The 12111-nt window shown below is 40.5% G+C and overlaps 1 protein-coding gene across 1 annotated transcript; it reads left to right on the top strand.

Moving 5' to 3' along the window:
* Positions 1 to 62: 62 nt before the first annotated feature.
* On the top strand, positions 63 to 8115 carry LOC119180673 (protein YIPF3). Its single transcript, XM_037431794.2, has 10 exons — positions 63 to 185; positions 339 to 378; positions 448 to 533; positions 700 to 809; positions 1304 to 1352; positions 1449 to 1541; positions 3905 to 4036; positions 5741 to 5863; positions 7156 to 7279; positions 8022 to 8115. Exons 1-10 carry the CDS (start codon positions 135 to 137, stop codon positions 8036 to 8038), a joined length of 825 nt encoding a protein of 274 aa, XP_037287691.1. The 5' UTR covers positions 63 to 134; the 3' UTR covers positions 8039 to 8115.
* The last annotated feature ends 3996 nt before the right edge of the window (positions 8116 to 12111 follow it).

Raw genomic sequence — 12111 nt, 5'->3', positions numbered from 1 at the left:
ATGCTGTTACGTAGGAAATGCCTAAATAAAAAACTCGCATCGCTTGTTCATAAAAACAAAAGTAGTTAAGCAAGACGGGCAGGACGTAAACATAGTTCCCATGTGATCGAGTACGTAAACAAATCGCAGCCAACATGGCAGCGCCGACAGATGCTCGCGCACCGTTAGTTGCCCCAGAAAAACAGGTAATGTGTTTAGCCATAGATTGATATAGTTTCTAAAATGACACAACAAAAGTCAGTTGAGATTCCTCAACAATATGAAGCTGGTGTCGTCGCCATGTGCGATTAAAATTGGTTACGTAGGAGCGCTAACTTTCACTTGCTATTTGGTTTCAGGATTCTACGGTTCTTGATTTCACCGATGTTGCTTCCCCAGGTTTGTAATATATATGCAGCAAGCTCTACCTACGTGCTTGATGTAAACTTATCCGTTACGTTTTTACAGACTTCCACAATGAGAAGTTCTATTCAGCGGAAAAACCTGCTCCAACTCAGCCGAGCCAAGACGTGTTTTCGGCTATGCCCTCCATGGTGAGTTCGCCTTGAAAACTCTTTCGAGCCGTGTTTGAGCGCGCTGCTCTATGTCGTCCCTGAGCTCTGACTCGGTGTGGCTGAGATTATACATGGAATGACAAAGTGCGAGGCAAATTTTTTTTCTTCAAATCGTCGATTGATTTTCTCTCTCAAACTTCCGCAGCTCCTGTGGCAGGCTGGAAAGCAGCAGGCGCAAAACGCTTTCAGCATCTATGCCAACATAGATCTGCTGAGGCCGTACTTTCACGTCGAGCCGCAGGAGGTTCGGGCCAGGTGAGATACGAACATCTTCCGAATGACGTTTCATTGGCAGCTATGAACCTACGCGGTTTTATTGATGCTTCAATTTGTGCGCGCACGAAGTTCCTAATCATATACTACATGATTGACACATCTCGGGATCACCCGCGACTCAGGGCTAACCAGTGAGAAAGTTTAGAATGACAAAGCGGAGCTAATTGGCAGGAATTAAAGAATGCAAAACAACACAAATGTATTTGCGTGACTGAAATTTTTAACTAGCTGCACGTTTGTGCTGATGTTTATTTCTCGAAACAATTATGTTTGATTGAACAATGGTGTTATATAGACTGGCAGATCTCACATTAAGTTTGTGCAAAATGTTGAAGGTAGTGTGTTTGAAAAGAAGTAATCAACATGTCATATTAGAATAGTTGTTCAGAAAGAGTTCAACAAGTAATTTACAATGTCTGGTAGTTTGAATGGGGCTCTTAGTCTCAAACTCCATTTTCCTCGGTCATTTCCAGAATCTTGGAGTCTTTCCTTCCTCGCTGGCCATCACACTACGCACCACTGGTAAAATATAGAGCATTCATTGTCCCCCAGTATTTGACTTCAAATGTTGTGGTCTTCTTTCCTTAGGATATTTTCTTATGTACTTTCTTGTTGCAGTTGATTCCGGCTGAGCTTTATGGACCTCTGATGCTGGTTTTGACATTGATAACGTTGCTTCTCTTTGGAATGAAGACATCTGGTCATACTGTAGTAAGTAGAGTAGCCTGTCACAGAAAACAACTTTATTGTACTTGCTTCGCCATCTTCCTCATGTGAAACACACTGTTGAGGCAACTCGCTCAGACTGAGGCTGAGTAAGTCCATTGAAGGGAAATTCTGGCGAATCCCAGTCAGAGTGAGCCCCGAGTCTAAAATATATTGAGTGAGCTCCTCATTTTTTGCTGATCTACAGTCCTCTCACTCATCTTTCAGCACTACTATCAGCCTTATGTCGGCCCACATTCATATTCCTGTCTACTTACATGTACTTCTATACACAAGTGTTCATGTGCTAGCTCACTAACGGATCCCCTTTTCCCCGTTACCACGGGAAGTTCTTGATAAAAATATCAGGTTTGAGGTCATTCATCCCAATAAAAATGGCCTCACTGGAGTGTAACCACTGATAACTTGTACTTGAAGGTACGATATCTAAGGATGCCAAATAGGGCATCGATTATGAGAGGTATTGGTGTAAACAAGCATGGGCTCTAAGATGAAAAAAAGTCGCAGCATATCTACGGAGTGAATGATGACGAGTGGGGCGAAGCTTGGAAAAGTTTTATTGGTAAACCGTGAATCATCCGCTGGCCACGTCCGTCCATCTGTCTGTCCGTCTGCCTAGCGAACACTCCAAGTACTGCCATCTCACATTTTTCCATCATATATTCATCATATACAAGTACCGCCATCCAGCAGACATTCCAGGGACTAAAATGAGAGGTGGCTACTACATACAGGAGACGCACGACCCACACCTTAAGGAGCTTCGACCCTAAAAAGCTATTTGTACGCTAACAAACTCACTGCGACTGAGATCGAGCCGTGATTCTTAGTTTGAGTAAGTTGAAGTGAGTAATCTCTTCGTGAGTTTGAGTCAGGATGAGAAACATTTTAGTGAATCCTAGTACAAGTGAATTCAGTGGAGCAACATTTTAGCAAGTCCGAGTCCTAATATGCCTTAAACGCAAACTTATTTCATGAGTTAGTCTGAGTCAGCTCCACATTTGTTGCCGACCTATGCAGCTAGCTACTATTGCCGTTTCTTATTGCCTAACTTGGTGGAAAAACTTCATGTAGTCAAACACCATAGGCGTACCAGCCAGAGGGGGGCAAGAGGGGCGCAAGCTTCCCCCACTTTCGACAGTGGTCACTCTTGGCTGCACGCTGTGGAAACGAACAAGTAAGGTGTAGTTGTCCATCACAACAGTAATTACTCAATTATGTTTTTATGGGAGAGTGAAATTGCTACGAGGCAATGTTACAAAATAGTGAAATTTCGATATATATATATATATATATATATATGTAGATTGTTACTATCCCTCAAGAGGAAGGTATATAACAGCTGTATCTTGCCGGTACTTAGCTACGGAGCAGAAACCTGGAGACTTACATAGAGTGTTCAGCTTTAATTGCGGGTGACGCAGCGAGCAATGGAAAGAAAAATGGTAGGTGTAACCTTAAGAGACAAGAAGAGAGCAGAGTGGATTAGGGAACAAACGGGAGTTAAGGATATCATAGCTGAAATCAAGAAGAAGAAATGGACATGGGCCGGGCATGTAGCGCGTAGACAGGATAACCGCTGGTCGTTAAGGTTAACTAACTGGATTCCCAGAGAAGGCAAGCAGGTTAGGGGGAGACAGAAGGTTAGGTGGGCAGATGAGATTAAGAAGTTTGCGGGTATAAATTGGCAACAGCAAGCACAGGACCGGGTTAACTGGCGGAACATGGGAGAGGCCTTTGTCCTGCAGTGGCTCTTTGGAATGGTGAAAAACAAAAAGATTACCAATGATGAATGCATTCTTCTGTGCAACATCATCACCTACTGCACTGCTTCCTTCTGAAGGATTCTCATCTCGTAGGTTGACCTGCGTACTCTCATTTCGGAAAAACAGGCGAGAGGACATTTGCATGAATAATGTGCACGGTTCTTTAAATTTTTCTTTTGTATTACTTGATACCACAATTGCCCCTGAAAAAATCAAGGTAAACCACCAGAACAAGTTTATCAGCATACGCAAGGTATTGTGAAAATTACAGAAGGGATGTTATCAAGTAATTGTAGCGGTATTTACTTACTATTAGCAGAAAGACAGTGATGCCAACATATTTAATAAATTACAATTTTTAAAAAGTTTAAATGTCAGTAAAGTTGAGTAAGGATGAAATGCCGATAAGTACATAATCTCTTTAATGTTGCACTACTGAAAGTAGTATCTTAAGGAGAGACATGGTGGCTCTATAAAAATATGGTTATTTGAATGATCCGTTGGTTGTTTTAGTGGGGAGAAATAGAAATTCCTGTTTTCTGAGCAAGTTGTGCAGCTGGTTTTTCTTTTTTTTTTTTCCAGAAAGAAGGCACCCTTATGGGAACTGCATTCGGTGTAAGCTTCGGCTACTGGCTCGGAGGCTCGGCACTAGTCCGTGCTGCTGGTTACATCAGCAGCACACAGCTGTCCTTCTTCCAGGTTCTATCGCTGATGGTGAGTCGTCAGAGCTGTAGGTCACATAAACAAAAGGCATGAAGGCAAACCTGGTTGCATTGAATCTGTGTTCAGCAAACTGTGCTTTATGCGCCAGTTTTTGGACGCACTCATCTTGTACTGATAACGTTGCTGTTCTGTATCCGTATCAAATTAATAAGCAGTACGACTGTGAACTCATACCCACGAAAAAGCTTAGGCCGGTGCATTCAGTGTTTCGTGACCACGATCATTTCACATTATCACAAAGAAACCCTGCAAAACAATTGCTTATCAGTCCAAGATTGCGTAGCCCATGAGTTGAAAATAATATTGTGTATAATAAATGTGCAAGATATTTATCTTAAACAAATATCTCAAAATGAACTAGGCATTTAACTTCTAGTGTTTAGAGCTTCTTGGTTTAGAGCCTGTGACTTGAAACATTCCATGCCAGCATTTTATTTTTCGTGTATTTCCAGCCGTTTCTTTTTTCTTTTCGGTCTAATGTGACTGAAAAAGTCTTACAACGTGTTTGTACTTAAACAGTTATTGTGCGCTGCACTGACGTAACTGGAAAGAGGTAAAGATCACCCTAGATATTTGCATAAGCTACAAGTAGTGAGGTGCGAGTTGTTTCCAAGGGGCGTTTCAGCATCATTAAGCAGATTTGTTCTACCATATATACGCAACAAAATTCTCATAACTTTTTTTGAATGAAGAAGCAGTGCTGAAATAGGACAAAGACGAGAAGGACACAAATACAGTGCTGGGTCAGCACTGTATTTGTGCTGACTCAGCACTCGTCCTATTCTAGTGCTGTTTCTTCCTTCAGAATCGGCTTGTGCGAACCAGCCTAATTCAAGACGTTTATCGTAACTATTCGAAAAAGGTTATTCTGCTTGGGTTCAGTTACATATTGAATAATGTGATACTGCATCCAATTGTTTTTAACTAATGAGCCAGTTTGTTCTAACCAGATTTGACTGTAGTCATTAGGAATGAAGTTTGCTCAATCATTTAGTGCTGTTTTCTGCTTTTCATCATGAATCAACCTGCCAAAATGTATGTCCTGCTGCAGATTAAAAATAATGACCAAAAAGACAACTGCGGCATTTTCATTCTGTCTTCTGCCGGCTGTTTTGACTTGAGTATCATGAAAATTTTTGGTAGTGTGGAATTTCCGGTATCTCAAAAAGTTGTGTATTTGTTTTGTGTTAGGAGTAACTAAGGTATATTGCTTTATTTACTTTCTTTCGGTAATTGAAACCAGCATTTCTGCAACTCTGTGGGAATGGAATAACAGAAGCAGGCTCTTAATGATTTTTGCCTGATTGACTGATTTTGTCCTGTCGCTCTGGACATAGTTGAAAAATGTAATAACTCCCTCCTTGCCATAATGAGAAAACTTCTAAAATAACTCAGAGACACTTAACAGATAGTCCGTTACTGTGCTCCAGAGTATACGTATTAGTAAAAGCAATCTCGTATTTTTTCAGTGTTTCAGCTTGCTCTTGATTACTTGTTTATTGATTGCATGCATTCATTGTATAAAATGAAGATTTGTGTTGTGGTAAGACATCATCGCATTGTTTGTTTTCTGATGAAAAGTGATAGACATGAAACTAAGGAAAATAGAGAATGCATTGAAGGACGATTGTTTGATTGCAACTAATTCTGTGGGCTTGGTATATCAGTGGTGCTTTCTGAATGGTTAATTTCTAGGGCTACGGACTATCTGGCCATTGCTTGGCTCTGCTGCTAGGGAACACGTTCCATCCTGCGCACTCCCACCTCTTTTTCTACGTTGTGTGGTTGCTGCTTGGTGGTTCTACCGCAGTCAAGCTGGTATGCCTTCTATTCTACTAGTGAGATAACTGTGATTGTCATCTTCATAATTTAAAGGCACCCTAAAAATGCTTTGACAAGTCTATAAAGATTCATTGAATGTTAGAACAGGTCTTTCGGATCATCCATGGACCTATTAATACACTTTGCTCAATATGTGTATTTTGTTATGAGGTTTCTAAACATGGGTGCATCGCAGCAGATTATAGTGGCACTGCAAAATTTTATTTGCTGCAGATTACAGTGGAACTGCAAAATTTTAAGCCACCCTGTTTTAGAACATGGCATGGTTTCATGACAATGCTTCTGCAATTGATTTGATTGGCTGCTAAGCATTTGTGTTGCAAGTGAAAACATGAATGTCCAGGTTTGTGATGTGTAGATCAAACTGACAAACTTAGAGGATTTCTTCAATCTTAAAGGAGCCATTGGACCATCACTTAAGTAGAAGTTCAGCTCCACTTGACAAAGTAGTTGAAGAAGAAACTATGGCTTGGGAAGAGGGTAATTCTCGTTACTTATAGTTCCCTTAAATCAAAATGATTCACTTAAATTGCGGTGGAATAATTTATTCTACTTATGGCCTAACAGCTTACCTAACTTTTAAAAAAACTATTTCAGGGACCATTTGAGCTCACCGCAAAATAAACATCGCCAAAAGATACAAACTTCCTGCTAGATTTCAATAATTGAAATCTCTGGGGTATGCTAAAGAGCATTTGGGCTTAAATGTGTAAAACACATAATCCTTGCAACATACTGAAACAAGCAGCAATAGAATGCATGCAAATGATGTTATGTTCATGGAAGAGGCAGACAATGTCAGGAAAAATGCATGCTTTACTCTTACAGATCATCAGTTCTTCAACTAAAGCTTTCTTTGACTCTGCGTGTTGTACAGTGTGGATAGATGCTGTTGATAATTCGAATATTTTCTTGGTATATCTCTTCATTCTTACACAGTATGTAAACACAAATCAGATGTTATGCGTCTTGCTTTTTTGTTGGCTTACTTATGTTATTCGTAAAGATGCTTTTTTACATTGCATGTTCCTCTATCTAGTTCTTCAGTATGTGCTTTTAGCAAAACCTGATGTTCTTTTTGCTATGGAGGTGCACTTCTATTATCCAGTAGGTCTCTGAAATTTCGTGTGAACGCGTGGACATCATTGTTATGCGGATGTCGACAACCTTTTTTTTTTGTTTTGCAATGGTTGTGCCTGAGATAGCAAACTTGTGTACTTGTAGCTTTGGTCGGCGAGATGCGGTGCCCTCTTCTTTTTTTTTTCCAGATATCGGTCTTTTCGGCCAAGACCGCAAGTGCATCGCACAAAACTGTAGCAGCAGGAACTGCCGGTGCACTCCATCTTCTCGCTCTACTCTACTTTCATTTCGCATATCACAGGACTGTTGAAGGTAAGGAAACAATGTGTTGCGCGATTAGGCAGAAGCTTCGGCATCTACAGTGTTGGTCAAAAGTTTGCAGGTCATGCTTCCATAGAAATACACTGAAACCTCGATGTAACAGACCTGTATATAACAAAATATTGGTTATAACGAAGTAAATCAAAAGTGGTCTTACAATAGACATACTGTTAGGAATATACCTTATAACATTTTTTTGGATATAAGAAACTTATTTTCATGCAGTATGCAACTTTGTAATAACGAGGTTTGAGTGTACACAGAGCAGTGGCCTGGGAATTTTTGACCTGTCCCCCACAAGCACCCTGTCTTGTCTTGAAGGGTTACTGACACAAGTTTTTGAAGTAGAGTTTATTTCGTCATAGAAATTTTCTGTATGCAGAGGCCACTCTGATCAAGTATTAAGCTCAGTAAATGTCGATATTTTATTTTGATATTGCAATGAATTTTCGCATAGCGCACATGCTGAAATCGGCACTAGCATGACGCCAGGCTACATACAATGTCAATTCTGATGGTCTCATGCACTGCTCACCAAGCGTCTTTTCATGCAGGAACAGCGCTTTTGGTATTGCAAAGGAGCAGTTTAATAATATGGCAAAAGCCATTCTTTTCTTGAGTATATTTTTATGGGATTTTTGAAAAATGTTTTAGGGTACTTCTTGTGTCTTTTGTGACTAGTACCAGTTCTTGTGGAGCCTTTCAATATGTGTTTTTATTGTTTCTATTGCAGTGCTCGAGAATATTTGAAGGATGCTGCTTGGAACAACACTTAAAGAGATTTTTTTCGGATGCTCGTTTAATATACAGACTCATGATTATATCAACCTGTCTTGTTGTGTATGTGTTTGTTGGGCCAGTATGTGTGTCTAACATAGCGAGAACTCTATTTACGTATTAGGTTACAACCTAAGAATAAATACAAGCCCTGCCTCCCAGAACTCTGCAGAACGGTGTTGTGCTTGTTGTTTCTATTCTATAATTATAAGGACTTTTTTGCTGTTACTGGAAATAGTGCTATGCATATTATGAAATTAAAATTCATTGACTTTTGTTAACATTTTATATTTGGCACAGTATAAAGCTTGGAATATTTGCTGAAATTTGCCAGGAAAGTCAAGTTTGTGTGGATGAAAAACTAGTGACAAAAAGATAGTCTGGTATGAGAAAGTCGCCTGCTTGAAATACAGTGCTGGATGTCGTGTAAATAAGTAATTGCAGTTCGAAGAGGTATTTTGCGAATGCTCTCTAGGGGGCAGACAGTGATGGACGGCTTGCATTTATTCTTGGTTTGTAGGAGACATCAGTTTCATCTTGCAAGTAGTCCTTGCTTTAGTGGCCTGCTTACGACTTTCACCCTTCATGGCTTGGGTGTGGAAGTACAGTGTGTGAAGCTGCAAAGTGTCACTTTTTGAAGAATCAATCCAAATGACTCTTGGTTCGCGATAACTCTGTTTTCATAAGCAGCTCTTTATTGATGGAAGTTGATGGTTAGATTGTGAGGCTGAACTCAAGAAATCTTAACCCTGCGATGCGCACACATTGCCCTGCATCAAGAAAACTGATGGACGGGCCATGTTTGCATCCGCGTGGCTCGTCCTTGCTGTAGTGCTGCTTCTTCGTTCAAAATTTCTCACCGGTCTTGATGAGTACTCTTGTAAAAGGGATGCAGTGAAGTGTTGTTTGAGATCGTATTGAGTTCTTATCGATATAATTTAATTAGTCATTAGTCTCTTGAATAGTTAAATGATTAAATTTTATTATAGTATATTGAATGTACAGCTTTGAGTTCTGCATTGAGCTTTTCGTGCATAAACCATTTTAAAACTTACGAGTGCACTTGAGGGGAGAGCAACCGCCCCCTAAACATCTAAGGAGAGAGGGGAGGGGGGCTTGGGCCATATAGTAATATTATGCAATTTCACCATAAACCATTTATTGCAAGATTAGAGGTGGTAAAACGACAACAGTTTTGTCACATGGTCAAAACAAACATTGTGATAGCAACAGATTAGAATGTTACACGATGAACTGGAAGCAACTCGACACTTGCAGCACTCTGCTCAAGTGCAAAGGGCGTATGAAAAGCACACACACTGGACAAGCACAAACTAACAGTTGTCACAGCTCGACACTTGCACCATGTTTCTCAAACACTAAGATGAGTGCTCGAAAAGAACACTCAGATATGCACAGAACTAGCCCGAACAAGAAACTATCAGAGTTGTTGCTTATTTGCATTCGGTGAGCGTGCTTCAAGTGTCGACTGTGTTAGCGCCTGCTTGTTGAACACTGGAGTGTGTGGTGTGACCCCTCCAGGCACCTTGCTGCGTGGGGACATTCGAAGTGTTGTTTGCACAGCGTTCCGGATTGCGAACGGGTACTTAAATGGGCCACTTTTTAGTGTGTGTATTAAGAGCAGTTCAAACAAATGTAAGAACGCAGCTTTATAGGACACTAAAAGCAAGTGTCATGTCGATGTTGATTGCTGAAATAGTGGTCCAGAAACCTAGTTGTGCTACTTCGTGCCAAGGAAGTGCTTGTTTCGAAATAGAATCAGGTTTTAGTGGTCTGCATCGCGTCAGCACCCTTCAAATCTCCCCGCCTGAAAGTGGCCGTCTCACGTCACTGTTGCCGTGCATAATGTTGCCCAGCTTTACTGCGTGGCCGTTGACACTAGTAGCATCAGAGCGAAAGTAGCGGGAGCCATAGCAGCAACAACGGCCATTAAACGATTTCTTTACATGGCCTTCAAGATGGCAGGCGTGCTTGGTTCAACGGGGCCCCGCTAGATGGCACTTGTCCAGTTTAACCAGGCGAAAATTGAACTTTCGAACCACTCACGTCTTTCTCCATAGTAAGGTCTGGCAGTTCTTTTTTCCTCGAATCAAACAAATGAACAAGTAGCATTTTATTATGTCTTTTTATGCATGAAAGGTTCTTTATTTAGTGTAACTAGTTCGATTACTTGTGATTAATTGTAGGCGGCAAGTCTGATGTCATCGGGATCGTTTTGTGAATGTTCCACTCGAATGTCCTAAGCTAGCAAGCCTTCATGTCCATGCCTCCGTGCCTCTCTTTTAAAGCACGCCCTTCACACCATCTCGTGGGTGATACTGAACACGCCAAAGCGGCTCCAAGATCTGCGTACAGCCAGTGTAAATGATGCATACAAATCGCTCGCTGCAAGTATGTCGAAGAGCGCATGACATGTCACAGAGCTGTTCTTTAAGCCATTCAGAGTTTTCCTTAAAAATTATAATAGGTAGACACGTGTCGTTTTTGCTGCCAAGCCAATTTCTAGGATGATGCGGAAAGATTTTGTCACTAGTTAGATCACATAAAAATGATTATTTGATAAAAATAAAGTCAACTTCTTAATTATCAATCTTTAGGGTGGTTGTTAATGTGGCGAATTTGTTTCAAGTAAGAAATTATGGAAATCTAATTTTTTTTTTTTTGTGGCCTCCAAATTGGGTGGGCGGCCTTCTGCTGCTTGATGCGCCATTTCACTTGCATCCTCCGAGGAAGGCTGGGCCACCAGCGGATATTGTATGGGGAAAATAAATATTTGTTGTTTTACAGGGAAAGCAGTTCTGAGATCACTACACGGGCCGAATGCGCGCCGTAATTCGCTACTGCCGGCGTCCGTAACCATTATTGCACGAGAAAAAAAAAACTCCGTAAATAAAAAACAGACACAGTGATATTCCAACCCGGCTCTTCCACAGATCAGCCCAGTATTCTATCACTTAACCACACCGTTTTTTTTCTTTATTTGCTTGGAACTCCTTAGTAAACTGGTTTTAGGCAGGCTTGATGTCGGGAAAGGGATTGTGTTATTATGAGTAATAAAGCGTTTTAGAACAGCAACGGAACAACCAGGTGTTGCATAATTCAAATTGCGCAATCAGTGGGCTGTCAAATGCTACAAAAGCTTGATCTTGTTCACTTATTAATTATGGCGTGTACCCACTGTGGGGGATTGTGGGTATCCCCAGAAGGCTGCATAATTTTTCATCGTCGGCAGCCACATCACAAAAAAAGTTGCCCAGAGTTTCTTGGAAATATGCAGCGAGTACTACGTTTCTCCAAAGAATTATAAAGGATGGCATAGGGAACGCCTGCCTACTGTACAATGATTTATGGCGTAGTGGGTACCCTGCAAGTGTGTTTGCAGCAGCGAAGAGACGCAACTTAGCGGTTGCCTTAATTTTATTTCCAACGGTCGAAACCGTTGGAAATAAAATTAAGGCAACCGCTGTTTTGTCTCTACTCTTCCCAAGTACGTTTAGCCCATCGGAAAAACTTCTCCTGTATATATATATATATATATATATAGATAGATAGATATATCTTCGGTTGCCGCAAGGTTATAAATATGAAAGTAGATGCGCTTTCACATAACAACTGTTTATTGTGCCGACGTTTTGACGGGAACCCCGCCTTGAAAAAGACGGGGTTCCTGTCGAAACGTCGGCACAATAAACAGTTGTTATGTGAAAGCGCATCTACTTTCATATTTATATATATATATATATATATGCCTGCTCTCGGCTGGTTATTTTTTCGCCCACTTTTCTGTCTTCTTATTTACATTCCATTTGTTCTAATAACTTCCCCTATACATTCCTTGGCATTATTGTCTGTTAGATCTCATATATATATATATATATATATATATATATATATATATATATATATATATATATATATGATTGAAAAAAGAAATTGTGTGGGTCCGGTGCAAATATATTTAAGAATAAAGGAGCACACTTACGAAAATTTGATAATTGTTTACTCTACGTTTCGTCAGGATTCAG

This window comes from Rhipicephalus microplus, chromosome 10 (assembly GCF_043290135.1).
Source record: "Rhipicephalus microplus isolate Deutch F79 chromosome 10, USDA_Rmic, whole genome shotgun sequence".
Taxonomy (NCBI): domain Eukaryota; kingdom Metazoa; phylum Arthropoda; class Arachnida; order Ixodida; family Ixodidae; genus Rhipicephalus; species Rhipicephalus microplus.
The sequence above is the reverse complement of the archived record's forward strand: the minus strand, read 5'-3'. Positions and strand labels throughout refer to the sequence as shown.

Excerpts from the sequence above, each read along its gene's own strand:
- LOC119180673 (XM_037431794.2), top strand. The coding sequence starts at position 135 with ATGGCAGCGCCGACAGATGCTCGCGCACCGTTAGTTGCCCCAGAAAAA. Across the intron at positions 534-699 it reads TTTCGGCTATGCCCTCCATG|CTCCTGTGGCAGGCTGGAAA; the intron begins GTGAGTTCGCCT and ends AAACTTCCGCAG. Across the intron at positions 1,542-3,904 it reads AGACATCTGGTCATACTGTA|AAAGAAGGCACCCTTATGGG; the intron begins GTAAGTAGAGTA and ends TTTTTTTTCCAG.